This window comes from Macrosteles quadrilineatus, unplaced genomic scaffold (assembly GCF_028750875.1).
Source record: "Macrosteles quadrilineatus isolate MER2022 unplaced genomic scaffold, UCM_ALF_1.0 Scaffold_8__2_contigs__length_117827958, whole genome shotgun sequence".
Lineage (NCBI taxonomy): Eukaryota > Metazoa > Arthropoda > Insecta > Hemiptera > Cicadellidae > Macrosteles > Macrosteles quadrilineatus.
The window spans coordinates 26,516,696-26,538,314 of NW_026542601.1; the positions used below are offsets into that span (position 1 = coordinate 26,516,696).

The 21,619-nt window shown below is 39.5% G+C and overlaps 1 protein-coding gene across 1 annotated transcript in view; it reads right to left on the reverse strand.

Annotated features, from left to right (window-relative positions):
- The window catches only part of LOC128999821 (laminin subunit alpha-1), a 132,888-nt gene that overhangs the window by 56,626 nt on the left and 54,643 nt on the right, over positions 1–21,619 (reverse strand). Inside the window, exons 3-10 of the mRNA XM_054426512.1 lie at positions 6,841–7,086; positions 5,930–6,178; positions 5,166–5,387; positions 4,526–4,678; positions 2,934–3,089; positions 2,423–2,566; positions 738–1,001; positions 335–534 (exon numbers count right to left, since the gene is read on the reverse strand). Coding sequence (XP_054282487.1) covers positions 335–534; positions 738–1,001; positions 2,423–2,566; positions 2,934–3,089; positions 4,526–4,678; positions 5,166–5,387; positions 5,930–6,178; positions 6,841–7,086 — 1,634 coding nt within the window. The remainder of the gene's footprint in view (positions 1–334; positions 535–737; positions 1,002–2,422; positions 2,567–2,933; positions 3,090–4,525; positions 4,679–5,165; positions 5,388–5,929; positions 6,179–6,840; positions 7,087–21,619) is intronic.

Here is a 21,619-nt window from a genome sequence, read left to right on the forward strand (position 1 = left end):
AACAGATCAGGATAAATAACAAAAGGGTAAAATGTTTCATTCGATAAATTACAATTAAATGTGAAAAAATGTATCTAATATTATCAAAGCGATTGTTGGAAAATCATTTCCTCTTATTTCTTTTCAAGGGATGCAAAATTTTCCTAGTCAGTCCTCAATATCCAGTCTTATCAGTCAACTATGTTCATTAATTTTTTTTTTTTTTTTTTAACTGGCTATTATAAACATATGGATGGGATATCTAAACACTGAAGGCCTTTGCAAATTGGCAAATGAGATTAAGTAAAGAGGAAAACTGGAATTAGTAAATAGGGATTAGTTTTCAAATACTAACCTCCCCTCTACTTGGTCAGTGTGGAACTTTGCCCTCAGCATCAGATACTTGACATTGGCCAGTACACTCAGTATCAGCTGTCTGGTGGCTGGTCCTCCCTCCAGCTGGTACCAGCCAGTTTCTACCAGTTGCACTGTCACACTCATGTTGTTCTGATGATACCAGCTCTCTCCGTACCCCAGATGTACCCCATTCTCTCCCTAGTGGTAAAACAAAAGACGGTTTATTCTTTGAGGTTTAAATTTATAAAAGAATTATCAAATTTGTGTTGTCTTAGCATAGCTTTTATTTCACTTTGTGATCATGGTTCTCTTAATTTTCATCCAAATCTTTGATTTAAAAAAATTTTGTATGAAAATCTTTGTTAAAACTCCTAGACTACGTCCTGAGGTGTAGCCCTTACCACCAGTACAATATCAGGACCCATGGTGGGTTTGCCGCTAGTGTCGCCTCGCATGACGACCCAGCTGACCCGGAAGGTTAGTGTGGCTCCGTAGCTGGTCAGCTTGTTGCCGAGGTACTCCCCGGGCGCCAGCCAATAGTAGCTCTCCAGGTCGGGCAGCTCGTAGTTACCCACAGACAGCAGCCCTGTGTCTGGGTCCAGTGAGGGCAGAACTGTCCGGCTCACGTTTAAGTCACTAATCAGCCAGTTGGCCAGGGTGTTCACCTTACCAAGACAAAACCAGGGTTACCATTACAATGGAATGAACCATAGCCTACATCATTCAATTACACAAATAAGACATGTAACAGGCAACCACTAACTATGATTCTGCTGGAGAGTTTCTTAAGCAAATGCAAAAATTATGACACAGTGACTATAAGAGTGCTAAACATATTTTTTTAGTTAGTATTCTTAAAGTTGTTTTTGTAATGGAGTCAGTTGTGTGTCATGTGAGAAATGGTAGTGTGGTTAGGTTGAGTTTCATGACAAATTACAGAAAGTAAATGAAAAAGTTTTAAGCAAGTTGGTAGAAAATGAGAATCCTTATGAAGAGGACATTGAAAAGGAGATAGCAACAGCTTCTGAATACAATGAGAAGTATCATGAGGTAACTATGTTAGTTCAAAATACTCAGCTAGCTGTTGCAGTTGATTCACATTAAAATATTAGTATACTGGCCCCTTCAAATTGTAAAGTAAGACTCCCAAAAATTGAGCTTAAAAAATTTGATGGAGAAATAAAAAATTTGATTGGGTTTTGGTCTCAATTTGCTAAAATACATGATGACAATAATTTGAAAGACGAAGTAAAATTTGAGTGTCTTTACCAATCAATGAAACCCGATTCTCCTGCTCAAAAACTCATTGAAGTTTTTCCAGCATCTATAGAAAACTATGCAAAAGCTGTAGATGTTTTGAAGTCCCGATATGGGAAAGACGAGTTCCTCATTGAATATTATGTAAAGGAATTGTTAACCCTAGTTCTTAAAAGAGAGGACAATCTTTCTGTGACATATCTTTATGATAAATTGGGGGTTCAGCTTAGATCTTTAGATTCATTGGGTGTAACCAAAGACAATTTGCAGCAACAATTTTCCCTTTAGTAGAATCAGCTATCCCAGAACCTGTGTTTAAAGTCTGGGAAAGACACCGTGTTCTACACATTGCATCAACTAAAGAACCAGAAAATTGTCTCGTTCAGCTTTTGAATTTTTTAAAAGTTGAAGTTGATGCAGAGGAAAGATTAAAGTTGTGGGTTAATAAGTTTGATCAAGATACTGTTGGTAAACAAGAATGTAAAACGACTAAATCTGTAAAGCCAAAGACAAGCGTCAACGTTACACCACATCTCAAGCAAGACCAAGATGGATGTCCTTTTGTGGTTTGAGATGGCCTTATAGGTTAAGTAACAATTTAACATAATTCACTTTGACTAAAATTAGATATTATATCACTCCTTAGCAATGAAGTGTTACACCCCAATCTCTATTTATCTATAAAATTGAGCAACTCCGATAAATTATTGACATTTTATTTAGTTCAGGACAAAAACCTAACCTTAAAAAATCTTGTTTTGCAATTCCTGTGAGAAACAAAGCGAGAAATTGTTAATGAAAAATCAAAACAGTATTACCAGTAACTTACCTCATGTAGCCTATACCCTGAGGCCTCCACACAAGAGTGGGTGACTCCAGAACAGTAACACTCTGTACAGCCATCCGGATTGTCTCTGTCCAAGAAAAAGTAGCCTGGCTTGCATCTCTCACACCGGTCACCTTCCACATTGGTCTGTGTGAAATAACATTATACAGTACGAAATACAGTTAAGGTAGGACATGGAACAAGAATGAACCTTTTACGGAGGTTCACAAAAAAAGTGGTGTACAAAACTAAGTAGTAAAGTTGACAGTTGAGTTTGTTATTATTAAAATCAATAAAAAATAATGGTGATATGTTTTTAACTTGTTCTAAAGTAAAAAGTAAAGTAGCTTTTTGGTATATCCTAATGTTTTTGGGATATCTAGTGTTGCCGATACTGGCCTTTGAAATAAATGGCATTATAGATGGCTCCAAAGAGCACAGTGAACGTATCCCACTGAATAGTATGAAATAGAAATGTACATAGAGTTTAAGAGAAACTAATGTTAAGACCCACCTTGCATTGGCAGGTGCTGCCGCAGTTGTGAGTGGCTAGAGAGCCGTCCGGGTCGCAAGGGCAAGGCTCACAGTTGGGGAAGTTGTGGAAGCCGACCGCGCAGGAGTCACACTTAGCTCCAGTAAAACCCACAAGACACTCGCAAGTGCCTGCTGGCTGGCACAGAACAATCACATCAGTACAAGCCACTCTTTATCTTTCAGTTTAATAAATACAATCTATGTACGTACATGGTACAGTATTCTACTTTTGTAATGATTATGGGTATTTTTGGAATGTGAGACAGTTCAGCCAGCTTACCTGAGAAATTTAGAGTTAAGAGGGCTTAAAGAGATACACGATAAAATCTCAAGTGCAATTGTACTTCTAGGCCCTCCCCCTTTTATATCGGCTTACCTCTTTACCTAATTATTGTTTTAGAGTTCCAATGTTCCAATCACAATGTAGTCCAGCAATCAACAGATTTGAGGGGTTTTGCTTAAATTGATGATCTCTAATGCCTGAAAAGTGTACCAAGTAGTACAACTTTGTACGGTAGACTCTCGCTCATCCGGATCAGCCTTGTCCGGACTCCCGGTAGTCGGGATCGGCAATCGTGATTTTTTTTTTTAGCGGCACAGTACAGTAGAAGTCCGATTATCTGAGCGAAACGGGACCGAGACTACCTCGAATAATGAAAAAAATCGGATAAAACAGCGGTAAAAATTATTACCGGTGGAAGTCCATATGCCCGGGCTATCATTACTGTGGACCTGGAACAAAATTCAACCAAAAAAATTATGACCGGGGGAAGTGCATATGCCCGGGCTGTCATTACTGTGGACCTGGAACAAAATTCGGCAGAAAAGATTATTACCGGTGGAAGTGCATATGCCCGGGCTATCATTACTTTGGACCTAGAAATAAATTGAAAAATCTGCTATATACAGTACTGTGTATTTGCTCGACTCTCGATAGTCCAGATTTTTCGTAATCCGGACCGGACGTCCGCCACATTTGTCCGGATGAGCGAGAGTCTCCTGTAGTAATAGGTTACATAACTGAAAGGTTTTTGAGTGAAATACTGTATTTGATGAATACTGTAGTTACTGCCACTTTTAAAAATGGCCCAGGGGCGCATGAGGTTTTAATTTTGTAGGGGGCGTTATGAAGAGAAAGTTTCCCCACAAGGTAGGTGGAGAGGGGCGTAATTAACTCTCAGGCTCATAGCGAATCACATGCAAACCGCCGGCTTGCTGTAGTTCTCTATAAGATATTAAGTTTAAGCTTCTGTAAGAAACTGGTAAGAAAGAGGCTGGGGATTTTAATATATTTATTGAATGAAAAAGGATTAATATAAGACACAACAGGGTGCATATCTCAAGGCAAATATGAAGGATAAGTGAAGGATAAATGCAGAATGAATGAGACCACAGCTTTTGTTACCGATCAAGATCAGCTGGTTTTTGGCCGGGACCATTATTAAAAGCCCTTACTAAGGACAACTTAGGAAACTTTTCAAACAATATAAAAGTTGCTAACTTTTAAGAATTTAATATCTCCTACTAGTACCTTAAATATTTACACCTTCACAAGTGTTCTGTGTGGATTACCTTTCCCTGGGAGTCGTCCCTAGCACACAGGCCGCTGGAGCCCTGTCTGTGACAGTTACATGGCAGACAAGGCTCTGCTGCGTCCGGTCTCACACCCAGCGGCCGGTACCAGCCAGCCTCACACTGCTCACAGTTCACGCCCGTCGTGTGTTTCTGGACAGCAGAACAGAGCATTCAAAACAGATAGTATGATAAATCAAGATCAAGTCATCTATTTGGTAGTAGTCTCTGTCATAGACTACGACAAACAGTTCTTAATTGAATAATGTGTACAGTGGAATATCTGTTATCCAACAAAAACTTACCACAGTAAAGTTAGATAACCGGAACGATTAGAAAACATAGATTTAATAAAAAACAAACCATGTAAACAAACTGGGAATCCCTAATATGTTTACTGTCAAAAAACTATTACCGGTACCCTTCCATTCAGGCGCAGGTTTATATCTCAGATCCCTCTCTCTACAACTAATGTGTAAAGTACTCACATGTTACTGCAAACCTCTTAAAGAGCCAACCTTGATTCCAAGTCTTACTTGGTAATCTCCATGAGAGACTACCATGAGAGACTTCTTATCGAGGTTCAACAGTGTTTGTATTACGTCCTCTAGTCAAATCTGATCTAAACCATTACACTTACCGAGCAGTTGTTGCACACTCCGCCGCCAGAGAAGACTCCGTACATGTTGAGGCTGAGCCGAGCTGCAGCAACAGCTGGATCATAATGGCAGGACGAGGAGTGTCCGAAGCACTGACACTGATGACACACACTGCCCGGTCGCCACGGCTCCTGGTGGTACAGTGGACAGCAGCGGTCGCAGTGAGGACCACAAGTGTTATGGCTGCATTCACACTCCGACTCCTATAGAGAAAAAACATATTAATATGCGTTTGGTGCTTGATTTCCTGGGGATTGAGTAATCGGAACTCTACAATAGCCTAACTACTAGGATCTCAGACACTCCTCTCCATTTTCTTGCTTCCACAAAATAATAGAGCTATATGGCACAACAAAAATATGCATTATAGTATTTGTTGGGAAAAATTATCTAACAATTTTACATAAGAGTTTTGTAATTTCAGCTTCAAGTAGTCTTGAATCACTAAAACAAATAAATAAGAGGTTATTTTACCTTGATGTTGTCTAGTAATACCTTTACCTCTAAGAATGGATGATCATTTTTTCACCGACTATGTATGATACTGACTGAGACGATTGTCGTCCACACTAAGAAGTGGTAAAGGAATCCCTCCTAGACAAAAATCAAGGTAAAATAACCTTTTATTGAAAAGAAAGTTTCAAAATTCTGTTTTCCTAAACTTGAACTCAGCCATATCTGAGAAAAAATACATCATAAGGACAAAACAATTTGAGCTGACTACAAACACCACTTCTTAACTCACCCCACTAGATGAACTGAATCTGCACTCAGATGCATGTCCATTACAGATGCACTGGCCTCCCACAGTGACGTCTTTTATGGTGTAAAACATCTTCTTGGGAAAGTCAACATTCTTGAAGAAACGGTCCTTGGAGGTAGGAGCTATGAGGCCTTGCAGTCTCAGCCGGATGTAGCGAGCTCTTGTAAACCTCAGGAGCTCCTCACTGGAAGAGTTCGCACCTGGACGGCCTCTCACCAGCGACACGTGGATCTGTAGTTAACCCAGATTTTTTTTTATAAAAGGTTTAACAAGACAGTGATCTTTAACCAAAGCATTAAAGAGCAAACATCTTGTTGGTGGGTTCAAACTAATATCGGTGGCAGTAGCAGATTATAAGAGGACTTCAGAGTGACATGACTTTTCAACCGAGAACAACCAGATCACTTGATCAATTATAAAATGGAATAATATCCTATTTCATTCCGGACACAGTTTTAAGTGTTATTATCACTACTAATAATGATCCTTCCAGCAACGATTTCCTGTTCAAATTTTTGTTAACAATCAAATCTCTTCTAACAGTATGAGAAACAGTTAACAACAGGATTTTGACAGACCATTTTTAAAACTTCATAATAGTCTTTGGCAACGGTACTAAGTAAAAGAATACACTCTCTAACAAAAAATAATAATCAAATTACCAAGATTGGATAGGCTAGCCGTTTCTATACAAACTCTACCCCCAGTGAGTTTATGTATACCCATCTTTCTTTACATAGCCTGCCTATCTTTAAGTCCCTAAATTTAAACATCCTTCTGGTATTGGATCAATTTCCTACGGAATAGGTCAGCGTTAGACAATAACAAGACCAGGATTTAGACCTAAAAACGTTACCAATGGAGCTGAAAAAGCCAAAAAAAGATTCACACACCTCGCCATTTTCAAACGGCTTAGGCTTGGTGGAGAAGTAGGAGGTGCAGATGACATCAGAGTCCGTCTGCAGATCGGTGTTGTGAGGTGCTGGTCGCACTCCATGGCGTGTCCAACACTCCTCGTCCGAGGGGGCGAAGTACTGCCAGGGACTCCACACCTCACCATCTCTTGACTTCTCCAGCACCCAGGACCCTGGACGTGGGGAAGGGCCAGCCTTCACGATCACATACTGCACTTGGTACTCCTGCAAAGAAAGGACATGTTACAGAGGTAGGCCTTATGGTTATGCTTATCTCTAAGGATTTTTTCACTTGAAAGAATGTTCTTCTTTTCTTGCCTACCTACTGTCCCTCATATTGTATCGGTCCCTCTGAAAAGTCATGAAATGTTTTTGTTCAAAGAAGTATCAGTTTAAAGATGTTTCAAGATCTCATACAGGGTTAAGATATTTTATATGTTAAATAAGGATTTTAGATTTCAAACCAAGTGTTCTTAGTTAGGGAGTAAACAAATGAATCGAAATACCATGATTTTTTTACTTCTTTTATGATCAACCGATTTAATATTAGCCAACACAATCTATCATGAGAGTGTGGAAGGTTTTTTTTATATTGAATTCGAAAGTGTCAATAATGTTTATAACTGTATGTTATTTTACAATGTCTCCTACAAACGTCTTCTAAGTTAGTACTAACTCTTCTTAGGCCTACTTTCTAGTAATGACCTAATAATTTTAATAATATTCCTAACTTTCAAGGTATACTGGTAAAAGAAACAAAACTACAGCATTTTGAATAATATTTCCATTATATCCTGATTCCACTTTCACTTTGTTTGTTTTGTCGTCATTTGCGAGTGTAAACATAACCTCAAATATTTCATCACAATTTTTTCGTTGTTTTGATTTGGAACAGTTTTTTTTTGTTGTTGTTGCATCAGCTGACTTTCTGACAGCTAACTGATAAAGAATCTGTACACCACGTCTCGAAACGTGTTTTTTGCCGTTTATTTTGGCTCTTTTTCTATAATTTTGAACAGAAAAACTCGTGTCGCGATGAACTTGTATGATTATAATATAACCACGTTTCAGGAATATAACAGAAACAGATTCATATTTTTGTTTTACTAGTCAGTGATAGAAGATAGAATCCTTACGTTGTTTCTAAATTGGCATAGCACCTCTTCCTACCGAAGAGGTTTTTTTTTTTAGAAAGAGCTGATAAGAAAGCACTAAACAACATTGAGTATTTGGATTGACAAACATGGCTTCATGGCTACCGAACATTTTATGGGTACAGCAATTGATTATATCACATGGGAAGTCTATTCTGTGTATAGTCAATGGTACAACTGAACCTTTGCTTCATAGACAAACAATTTTACCGAAAAAAGGGGTTTTGTTTATGCACAGGGTTTTATGCAAGACCAAACTACCTGCAAAATCATCATCACCCCAGAATCCTTTACAATCTGCCAAACACCATTAGTTATTTCAGTCAATAAAGGGTTTGATCACGTCACCCACCACCGAAGAACGCGACAAGAATCGATTCGATCTTGATTCTTGACCACCATGACAGCTACAATAGAAACAGACATCGTGCTAGGCATAATAGACAGCATTGCGTAACAATACATGCGTGATGCGTGACAAAAATTCAAGATGGCGACCAATGAGTTGATTGAAGGCCGTTCTGGATAAATAAAGCAATTAAACAGACCACGAGATGACGTGAGACGTGATTACAGGGCGCTAACCGATGGTTTGGTCGGGGGTTTATGGTGGTCGTTGGAGTGACCGAAAACAGACCGCCGCCGCCGGGTCATCTGTGGTATTGATGGTGGTCATTTAGACTGAACGACTTACTCGGGATAATGAAGACTTCGTATCGACAGGAGTACTTCGACCGAGAGCAAGAACAATTCGGCCAAGTAGTTATTAAGATTCCACAAAAAAAAAATTAAAATGTGTTAAGGTTATTAGTCTGTATAGTGAGCTATAAGAGTGTTCTCGTTCTGGTATTTCCCTAGTTGTTATAATATTTAAGATGTCAGTTTACACAGTTTGCGTATTCCATAACGTATTTATGAGCTAAGCAATAGTTTTGGGTGAGATTTCTAGTAGTGGGAAGATCTTGATGAATTTTGAATGAATTATATGACAGCTTTGTTATTGGCTAACTATTAGTGGTTCCTTGGTCAGGGATTCTTTATGAAAAATCCAATGACGAAGGACAGTTGGGTCAATTTTTGAACAATAAAAAAACTTAATGATTTTTCCTATAGCGACATTTTGATTACAAGGCGAGCACTCAGCTACCCAGCTGTGCTTCTTAAATTGAATCCACGACAAAGGCATGTGTATTGTATGATCCCCGTGCAAAACACACGCTGATATTAACAATCACAAAAATATATTAAAAGTGAGTTGAACAGTTTATCATTTCTTCCAAGGAGGGGAAATTAGTAACTCTAATCGTGGTTCTGCCATTAGCACTCATTTCCGAAGGTCACTTTCCTCAACAATTTACATTGGCTAAGTACCGACAAGGCTAATAGGTTCATCCGCAAGCACAGAGGTAGTAAAGTAATAAAACAAAAGTCAAATAATTGGTTTCTTACAGGCTTAATTTCAACAGCACCATAGGAGTGTTTTATTTCGCACTTTTTCACATGAGAAATGCACTTGTCCGTCCAGATGTCCGGTAACACTGCCAGTTGATCTAAAACTCCAGAAATGCCGTCGGTCCGCATTCCACAATTCCAGCGTTCACTGTTTCATCGTTACAAATTCCACGTTTTTCAGCCAAACCGTGCAGATGGAAATGAGCTCCGAACCGGAGCCTTTTCTGGGAACAGAGCGTACTCCAGGGTACGTGATCTGGATGGGAGAGTGGACAAAAACTCCTGTGGGAGAAAGATAGGGATCTCATCGGCTGCCGCGGACGTGGCTGCAATAGCTGATGTCTAGTGGCGAAGGAGTAGGCAGATGGCAGGATAAAACACGGATAAATCCTCCTAAATTAATAGGTTAGTGTATTATGAAATGAAACTATAGAGGGTTAGAACATGCAACCATAGTGAATATCTTTCAAGGTACAACAGGAAGGATTTATATATGCAGTTATTAAAAGAACTAGTGACACAATGGTTTTATGGTTCACGTTTTGGATAGGAATCGGCTTCGGAGGAAACTTCGTTTAGCTCTGAGTGCAAGAGTTGTATGTATGAATTCACCAGAGAATAAAATACTGGCAAGAGTATACTGGGGAGATGAGAAACTCGATTCTAGGACCAGTTAGTTAGCGATGAGCGACTTGTTACACAATCTTCACTGATTGTAATTTATATGGGAACGAGGAAACTAGAGATCATGCAATGCTAACAACATTAAGTGGGCAAACTGAAGAGCCGAGTATGAAAATGTAAACTCATTATCAGGTGAATAAACAGCAACATGGTACAGTACATAGCAGACGCTGTCGTGGTCAAAATTAAAAATGAACTGAATGAATGTCTGAGCTTACTTTCCATTGACATAGGGAACTGCGTGTAATCTCAGATTATTTAATATTTACAGTAATACACTATTCAAGCAAAAGGTGTAGCATAGCACTGGCATACATAATTGAAATGCATGAATTTTCTATAGGAAACATTCAACCTTATCACTTGCTTTTTGATTAATCCTGATTTAATAAATTCCTATAAAGTTGAAGTATATTCTATCGATTGCAGCATACAGAGCAGCAGACACGTGCAATGTTCTCGTATTGTCAGAACAGTTCAAAGCCCTCACCCATCTTCGAATCTCATCGACACGGAGAGCTGGAGTGTTCAATAGGACTATTTCACAGCATGTTAAGAAAACATTTGTGGTCTTTTTGCATTGTAAATTGAGCCCGTTGTGATGCAGACGGCTGGACATATACACACACGCACACACACACACACATGCATGACCGCAGATCGGCGCGGAGGTCTCGTCTGACCACGTGCGCAACATTACCATAACTTGCGACAAAAAAATCTCCGCCTCTCAAACGACTCCGTAAATTCCTGGGCTGTTGACAAATATGACGTTTCCCAAGTGTGAGAAAGGGAGCCGACTGAATCTTAAGTGTAAAGTTTATGCGTGGCGTTCTCAGTGGCATGCGCTGAATAAAATCCCTTCGGTGAAGTCGGGACGGTCGTACATAACTGAAACTAGTGCATCATAAGGGAGTCATAGTAGCAAAGTGGGGCATGAGGAAGCAAAGTAAATTTTGTATTGATTTTTTCAGGGTTATCAAGGGTCGAAAAAGATTCTTAACAAAAAAATACTCTTTGGACACGTCTTAAACTATTTTTTAATTATTTCGAACGATTAAGATATTTGCCATGGTATAAACTACCGTTTGCGGGGGCGCAGCGTAACGTCGCGGCGGACACCCGATCCTTGTTTTCCACCTGACTTGACAATTCAGGAGGATCCGGTGACCTCAGGACCATCGGAAACTCCAGTTGCGAAACCAAAGTTTAGACAAAGCGAAACCTTCCGGATCAGATTGCCTTGATTACTTGTGAGACAATATTCTTGTGGAGTTGAATGGCTTTGTGTCCACATGTTGACAGCTTATGGGCATTCGTGGTGAAACAAGATAGTTTCCAAACAGAGGCAAACTTTGTTCGTGTGCATGTTGACTATGCGAATACAAACAACCAGTTGCTAATTTTAATTCTTTAGATTTAACTTATTTCTCAATTCCAACAGGACACAATCACAATCGCGGCTAACTAATTACTTCCGACTGCGATTTCCACCTTTGCCAAAGTTGTAAAACACCAGCTGGGCGCCACCACGTCACCTGACATCTGTTTTTGATCTCGCGCCAAATTGGCAACATCCGGTGAGACAAGACCTACGCCAACCTTTTTCTACGGTGGCCAATCCCGTTCAACTTTGCAGATCCGTATACCACCTAGATCTTACAGGCCAATTTCTGTGTTAAACTTTGGGTTCCATATGTGTACATTTTCATTTATTCTCATCTCCATCATGATATTTAAAGAATATCGTTTCGTTTATTTTGACCTTTAAACTAGGCACTATAATGGGGTTTTGTCGTAGTCCACTGACCTCCCACTATAAGGCTCAATCTGTTATTATCCACACCGCTCGCCTTGGGGTAGGTAACATTCATGAGACAAGCGCTCTATGCGTCAATCACAGTTAAATGTCATCTATATCGCGTATGTTCTTAGCGTTTCAGTTACATAAATCCAACAGATTCCATTTGCGTTGTTGCTGAACGGGTTTCCGCGAATTGTACAGTCAAAGGATCATGCCCTGTTAACCAATAGACCAGATGGCACAACCTGTTCCTTATTCATTACTGCTATGCTCACAGTTATTATGTATCTCTTCGCCAAATCTGTCGACAAATCAGCAATGCTGATCATGATGGGCGCCATCTTGACCCGCCATCTGCTCCGTTTCGGATCGGAGCTTATGATATTGGAGACTTCGATAGTAAAAGCCGGCTCGTCAGACTAATTATATACATGTTAATGGGAAAAGCGGGTAGGCTCCATTAGGCTATCTATTAGTAACACAAATGAAATCTCCTTCATGCGTTTTATTAACACAGTTAATGCATCGGTGTACTCGAACCGTTCTCTCACGAAAATAAGTTTGGCGTCAAGTAGTACATCAAGAAGTACATCACAAGCAAAAAAATGATGCACAACAGTGTTTGGTGCGATTTCTTAACTCTCCCTAGAACATCTTAAAGACTCTGACGATTTCTTCACACTGTGGCTGAATCTGAACTGAAGAACTTGAACGAGCTCAGTGGACCGAGCATAAAAGCTCATCTGGACGCGAAATTGCGATAAGAAGAGGCGTAATAACAGCTTCCGTGACGATGGACCGCCAGATACGTCGCTCTCAGTGGCACTTTCACCGTATCAGATGCAGTAAAGGGCAGAGCTGCGGGCTAATGATCTTGACAATTATCACCCGTGAGAATGTCACGGCTGAGACTTCCTGCTGAAACTCGACGATTGTTGGGCGAAATAAAATTGTCATTTCATTTGGCTTCGAATGACTGGCGTAAGATGAGTAATTGTTTTCTTCCAGGATCCAAATTTGTGTATGTTTTGTACCAATCTTCAAGTAATTGGTGTCGACTCCTGGCCGGTCTGATCCCTGAATACGGATTATCCACGAACTGCAACTAGTTTCCACTACAGCAACCAAGGATTACGTCATACTTTTTTAACTACAAGATAAAAGTGAGGGTTTGGACAAAGAAAGTTAAATTTCCTTTTAGATTAAGGCTGATTTATGGACTGTGGTGTTGGCATATTTATGAAAACGAATTGAGTTCCAGTTTTAGCTGCATGCCTTGGGAATTTTGAGGTCGGGACATATTGATTAAATGTAGCCTATTAGATGAACACAATTTTATTAAAATATCCAATTTAATTGGTTCCACAATATCGAGTATATTGTTTTACGTGATTTAGAATTAGTACTTTCAACTTGTCATTTTACAAACAAGGCCTCTAAAACTTAGATATTTCCAAAAGTAATCTGCAGCGCCATGAAAGCATATACCTAAAGACAAAGAGGAACGTCTTCATCTTGATAAGGAGGATCCATATTCACAGCTGACGGACCTATCCATTAAACACTTGGGTTTATAGTCTCGTCCACTGTAACCACAGGTTCACAGCTCCGACGTTTACGTTCCGATGGCCCAAACGAAAACGATTACGACGTAGGCGGGAACAACAAAAGGTCCATCGCCCAGTGTGTGGCATTAGGGCCTAATGAGGAACCTACAAAGGGCCGTTTATCTGAGGTGTGTGGTCCCAGGACAGTTGATTGTCAGATTATGATTCATCGGTTTTAGAGGTCTGTGATGCGGAACCCATTTGGCGGTCGGTGCCTTCGTCTGCCGATGTGATTGCGATATGGACGCTTGACGTGACGTGATTTGCATGGGAATGGCTAATGGCCAGATTGATTGGTGTTGATATTCTTGGCAAAATATGGACCGAGGCCCGTTATGGAACGGTGACCTGTAATCTTAGATGACTTGTTATTAGTATTTTGTTTTATTACTCTGAGGTATTGCTAATGTAAATCAAATTGCAGAAAAGTACACTACGATTTCGATTACAAATAATAATTCCACATGCAAATTCATACTTTGTCACATCTTATCAGTTGCAATTGGAATAAATTTAAATTCAAAACCAGTTATATACTACAACAAGACCCAATGATCTTCGGTCCCCGAATATTGTAATGTCGTGTGGAACCACTTCACATAGTTCAGACCACCAATCAGTCCATAGATCTTTCGATAAACAATCATTCAAAACTGGAGACAAATTATGAGATGAGAACAAGCAGTAACAGATATAGAGACGTTGAACTTGCTCTAGGCGTGTTTCTGTTTATTGACAGTTCATAGGCGCGGGTCGAACAAACATTCCAGATGTATCAATTGGTATTAGTGTTACAGGCTTTTCGCAATAATTATTGTTCTTTATAGCTCTGTGTAATATGTTGTGTACTCTGCGTGTACTTGAACAATTATAATTTTTTTTATTCCAAGCAATAAAAAGTGTTCTATGTACATCTATAAAGGCTCGCATACAAAGGGCCGAGTTTACTAGCTCCTGGCTAGCGAGAAAAAAGCTTGATGACGGGTATGACGTACCGATTCCTCCCCAAGTCTGACAAAAACAAAACTATGAGCTGTATGTTGCTTTTGTACGCGTGTGAGTAAACTATTCGTTAAAAAACAGGTGAATGGAATGCAAAGTTTATTTCGAAACAGTTACCTTTTCCATAGCTTTTTAAATACCTAGCGATTGCGGCAAGTGCAGTGGGCTAATTTACGAGATGCGTTTAAAAATCCCCGGTTAATAACCTGTAAACTCCCTGAGCAATGAAACCTTTAGATATATGCGCAGTATAAAGTTGATTGTAAAATAAAGGGTACTGTGGTTAATTTTCTAACCTGGCGCCAATACAACCCATCTGTTTTTAAACACACCTTTAGATCAACCTTATTATAGCCCCTCTCTTTCAGGCTCGTCTAGTAATAGATATTCTTAACCTTCCGAAAAGAAATCTAAGACGTTAACCACAAGCCACGAGGGTTTAAAACACGGCTCAGGGGATGTTTAATCTTCCCCTCTCCGGGATGCATGTTTCCAGATAGTTTGATAGTCTTCCCGTGTTTACTGTTTGCCCCCGTCAGTTTTTATCAGAGGGTGAAGTGTCTGTCAAAGTGTTGAGACTTCTCCTTGGGGAGTCTATCCGTCAAATCCCAGCTTCCAGCTGCTTTAACCCTTCCGACCCTGAAGATAAGGTTGATTCTGTGCCGCTGTTCAACAGAGTGGAATAACTCTTTCAAGTCAAATCTTTTGAGAATTTGAGTGTTTTGCTTTGCTCCTAAATCCGATAATATACTTCTCCGTCGATCAACTATAGAATGTTTTGATGTATCTGAAATGGCAGTCTGAGTGAATTAGCCTAGTCTCCAAAACCAAATTTGAACAGAGAGCACAAATTTGTTAACAATATGATCGAGTGAAAAATACATTTCTTTGTGATAATGTTTACAGTACTTAGCCAAAAACTGTGGGGGATACGTATTATGCGTTTGCAGCAAGTAAATAATCAACAAAGTTACAATGTTTACAATTAAACTACGGGAACGTCTTTTATGTTTTGAGTCAAATGCATGCATATTCTTCTCGCGAACTCATCGCAAGCATTGAATCAAGTAATTAGATAGTTAGGAGCCTTTACAACAGAATGGGCTAATTTGAGAGTCACTACTCCAGTAAACGTGCCCAGTAAACAGCTGACAGCTCATAAAACTGTAATAACTCGTCGGGTTCGAGTTAGACGGATGTTTTACCAATAAAAATGGGACAAATCAGTTAAACATGAAAGAAACCGGGTACGACATAGTTTGTGACCCATAAACAAGGAACTGAAACACTTGTTGAACATTCTGTACGATCATACGTGCGACGACGTCCAAGCCATGGTGGAAGTAAGACATTCAGAGTATGGCAGCATTTATCCGAAATAAATATTACATGACATAAAGGCATGTAATTTCCATGCTTTGATTACAGGATAAAGATTGAGACACTGTGTCTCACAAAAGTGTAAAATATTGTGCTCCCACAGTCGAGCTCTTCAATCAGTGATTTTACCTGTTTACACAACAAAAATCTTATTCAAATATGAGCGCGGCTGGAATAGACAGCTCGAAATTTCTGTTCTGAGGGCATAAATTAAAAATATTGCCAATGATTACGTCTTATGGGGATTATTACCTGGGTTGACAAGGTATCTACATAGAAATCGTTTTAAGGCGGGGGGAAGAAATTTCCCTATGTTGTGGAATTCTCAGCAATATCATCTTCCTATACACCCGCCAAAATATTGAGTTCAAAATGCGATGGATGAGTAATAGTTCTATAATAAAAACTCCTTATACAACACGTCCATGAAATGTGCGTCATTAAATGACGCATTTAAGTGCATTCGCACTTTTGAAGACGGCGGCGTCATAAAATGACGACTAATCTGAAATTGTCATTTAAACATAGAAAGCATAGTGACTTCTTGGTACATTATGGAATTTTGAGATATGATATAATAAACATTCAAAAAAACTATTTGTTTGTCATTTAGACATATAATCTAATGTAAGTTTTACAGATAGCCTTCCTAATATCGTCACAATGTTGATGATCATGAAGCAAGAACTGCATCTTTGAATCAATTAGAACTTGGCTTTAACTTTTTTCTAAGGCAAAGACAGCGATTTTACAGCGCAGTTAGGGATTTCTGACGATTACATCAAACATAAAGCCCATCCCTGGGTGTCGGCGGCCCTTCTGTAACAACACAACAACAGTAAACACGAAGTTTGTTGTGGCTAGACGTGAAAGTCCAGAGAAGCTAGTTCTCACAGAACCGTCAACACTTCAAGTGGGCGGTACAGACAGACAGACGGACAGACACACAGACATCACTGCACCATCAGGACCAGTAAACCATTAGACCATTAGACAATCGGCCGAAAGCAACACTATAGGTGTACGCACTTCGAAACGTGTGTACAATATAATTCATTCGTCTGAAATGTTAAGGCGGAACTTTCGGATTTGGAAGCCTAGTAGGAAGTGAAATTAGCTGAAGCCATAAATTTGCATGTTTGTCTGGTTGTTGATCGTCAGTATCTTTTCAAATGCAATGCAGATTTATTATTTTTCTAACAACATTCAATAGGCTTTTCGCAAGAGAGGGAAAGTCCGTGTGTTTATTCAAATGCATCAAAATCATCCATACATACTATCTCCTTGTTAACACTCCTTGTCTTTATGGGTAGGTTAACACATCACTTAAATAGGAGTGACCGGATTAGTTTCACAAGAGATAACAGAAAGGTCGTTTACGTGATGACTGAAGTAAAAATGTCACAGAATTTAGGCTATAACCCACTGAACTTATACGATAAACTGGATGAACTTTAAGGTATTCAAAAACTTACACTATCTAAATTTCTGGCATGATAATGGATAGGTTTAGGTTACGCCTTTCGAGACTCTAGTTAACGTAACACCCAAATAGTGCAGACCGGTTTAGTTTTATACGTAACACCAAAAGGTCAAACACAAAATCTCAAACTATTATCCACTGAACAATTTACAGCAGATAAAATCTCCGGTTGTAATCGAATACCAAAGGTTGTCACAAGTCTTGAGCCAATCGGGTGTAAAGTGAAAGCAAAGGAAGGATTTACGATCGACTGCAGTGTTGCTGATGAATTGATCTAGTAGATCTCTGATCGCTTGACAGTGAGGTCGACCCAGTTAGGGACCAACTAGTCACACATGAGTAGTCACGACAGTGTTACTCAACATCAACATCGCGGAGAAGAGGCTAGGAATGTCGGAGCTAGAGTCAATGGTGTGCAGTGTTGCTGACGAATTGATCTAGTAGATCTCTGACCACTTGGCAGTGAGGTCGACTCAGTTAGGACCAACTAGTCACACATGAGTAGTCCCGAAAGAGTTACTCAACATCAACAACATCGCGGAGAAGAGGCTAGGAATGTCGGAGCTAGAGTCAATGGTGTGCAGTGTTGCTGATGAATTGATCTAGTAGATCTCTGATCGCTTGACAGTGAGGTCGACCCAGTTAGGGACCAACTAGTCACACATGAGTAGTCACGACAGAGTTACTCAACATCAACAACATCGTGGAGAAGAGGCTAGGAATGTCGGTGCTTGAGTCAATGGTGTGCAATGTTGCTGATGAATTGATCTAGTAGATCTCTGATCGCTTGACAGTGAGGTCGACCCAGTTAGGGACCAACTAGTCACACATGAGTAGTCACGACAGAGTTACTCAACATCAACAACATCGCGGAGAAGAGGCTAGGAATGTCGGTGCTAGAGTCAATGGTGTGCAGTGTTGCTGATGAATTGATCTAGTAGATCTCTGATCGCTTGACAGTGAGGTCGACCCAGTTAGGGACCAACTAGTCACACATGAGTAGTCACGACAGAGTTACTCAACATCAACATCGCGGAAAAGAGGCTAGGAATGTCGGAGCTAGAGGCAATGGTGTGCAGTGTTGCTGATGTATTGATCTAGTAGATCTCTGATCGTTTGACAGTGAAGTCGACCCAGTTAGGGACCAACTAGTCACACATGAGTAGTCACGACAGTGTTACTCAACATCAACAACATCGCGGAGAAGAGGCTAGGAATGTCGGAGCTAACTGAGTCAATGGTGTGCAGTGTTGCTGATGTATTGATCTAGTAGATCTCTGATCGCTTGACAGTGAGGTCGACCCAGTTAGGAACCAACTAGTCACACATGAGTAGTCACGACAGAGTTACTCAACATCAACAACATCGTGGAGAAGAGGCTAGGAATGTCGGAGCTAACTGAGTCAATGGTGTGCAGTATTGCTGATGTATTGATCTAGTAGATCTCTGATCGCTTGACAGTGAGGTCGACCCAGTTAGGGACCAACTAGTCACACATGAGTAGTCACGACAGAGTTACTCAACATCAACAACATCGCGGAGAAGAGGCTAGGAATGTCGGAGCTAGAGTCAATGGTGTGCAGTGTTGCTGATGAATTGATCTAGTAGATCTCTGACCGCTTGACACTGAGGTCGACCCAGTTAGGGACCAACTAGTCACACATGAGTAGTCACGACGGAGTTACTCAACATCAACAACATCGCGGAGAAGAGGCTAGGAATGTCGGAGCTAGAGTCAATGGTGTGCAGTGTTGCTGATGAATTGATCTAGTAGATCTCTGATCGCTTGACAGTGAGGTCGACCTAGTTAGGGGCCAACTAGTCACACATGAGTAGTCACGACAGAGTTACTCAACATCAACAACATCGCGGAGAAGAGGCTAGGAATGTCGGAGGTAGATTCAATGGTGTGCAGTGTTGCTGATGAATTGATCTAGTAGATCTCTGATCGCTTGACAGTGAGGTCGACCCAGTTAGGGACCAACTAGTCACACATGAGTAGTCACGACGGAGTTACTCAACATCAACAACATCGCGGAGAAGAGGCTAGGAATGTCGGAGCTAGAGTCAATGGTGTGCAGTGTTGCTGATGAATTGATCTAGTAGATCTCTGACCGCTTGACAGTGAGGTCGACCCAGTTAGGGACCAACTAGTCACACATGAGTAGTCACGACAGAGTTACTCAACATCAACAACATCGCGGAGAAGAGGCTAGGAATGTCGGAGCTCCAGTAACTGAGTCAATGGAGTAGTGGGGTTGTGTTTGATCAGTGTCCAATAGTCAATGATCATACCAACGCAAACTGCATGACAAGAAGACTAATTGGTGAGCTATTGTCAAAATCATATTCTCTGTTGATAGCATGGCAGTTTCTGGTTTCTCCAAGATAGAACATAAAGAAAGCATTTGCTTTAAAGTTCTCCTTCCAGTTTGGCTTGGTTAAAAGTTGCCAGAGTAATCCGTGGTAGCATTGAAGCGTGAATAAATTGTTTTGGTGATTTAAAAAACCCTCAACTTAGCACATAACAATCTAAATAAAATATAGGATACCTAAGAAATCTCATATAACGGTATAATTTAGATACATTGTTTACATTTTGTGATGGTGATTTTGGATTATGTTATACGTACAATAAATTATTGCAGACGTTTTCCATCACGATTGGGAAAATACAAAAATGTCACATATCCTGGGTTACTATTTTACTATTGTGATAGAAAATGGCCGCAATAATCTCTGAAATAACAGGACTGTATTGTGCTCAAAGATTACTAATTGTCTATATTGTCCTTTGTCTATTTTTTTAAGTGGTGTCATCTGTTTCAATAATTACGATATACAGTGTGCGTAAAGGACTCACTACGTACGTGTGATCTCACAAATAGGCAACCAGATTTATGGCTTCCTTTGATTAAAAATAACTAAGGATGTAGGACTGTTTTAGATCTTACTTGCTTCGTTGATATCCTTTTTCTTCTTACTAAGCATTTTGATCTGCAGATTTTACATGCCCGTGTAAAACCTGGACAGCTTCCACATTCCGAGAAGCATGACGATAATAAAATACATAGTTTTGGTGATATTTTATTTTTGAGTTGTTGTACAAATTAATTACTTTTGAAGTTTTGTGCGGGAAAGGTTAACCATAATAAATAAATATCTCTCATTAAATACGTAAAGAAACTTAAAAATGTAAATGCGTTAAATAAAATTGAGGTTTAGTTTGTTTACTTTCTATATCCACTAAAACGTATCTCCATCCCACCAAACTGAACCCAAATGTTTGAGACTTCCACCCCATTAAAGCAAAATACTCCAATATTACCATACAATACTAAGGGCTCGAGCGGCCGTCCTACTCATAACACATTGCTTCCGTTTGAAAATATATATGGCATTGGAGTTTTTTAAATAAGACTCCCCTTCCTTTGTAGCCCTGCCACCCACTATGGGCACGACGCATGTAGCTATTGTCTAAGTACCAGTTGTCTAGACATGGCTATATAGACTCTAGAAGGAAAGTACTTAATTTTTTAGACAAACCTACTGCTATTTGTGTGAATATTTGAAAAGTCAAAGTAAGATAGTAAATACGTAAAAAAATTTCGTAGGTCAACTACAATCGAAAACAGTGAAGTATTCGTATCCTCATTTGCCGGTTGAATACTTTGAACTGAATTTTACCTATACGTTTGATCACGATGCTTATGAATATGATAGATATTATACTATCTATCTTGATCTCTCTATATGGATGGGTTTATCCTTTATCAATTCTGTAACAATCTTTGGTAACTAAAAAATTACATGTCCTCTCAAGGCCGATTAGAATACTACTATTTCAATATTTATTGAATAAAATAAAATATCTAATTTATAATTTACAAACTTTAAATGAACTGCAATTGAAATTCCTCATGGGAAACGAAGAAACAAACAAGCATTTTACCTCTTAGAAATATCCATATAATATGGTGTGTGTTGAAAAACTTCTAAAATTTCATTAAGAGTCTTCATCGGTAGATATATTGGATTTTAGTTCCATAAGAGCAATGTTAACTTTGTAACCGAATTTCTAAAAAAAAACCTGTTGTGATAAAATAATGATTGATGTGTTAAAATTAAGGTTTAGTGGTCCTCTAGGGAGTGTGGATTTAAGTTTTGTAATTTTTCCTCCACTTAATAAGTT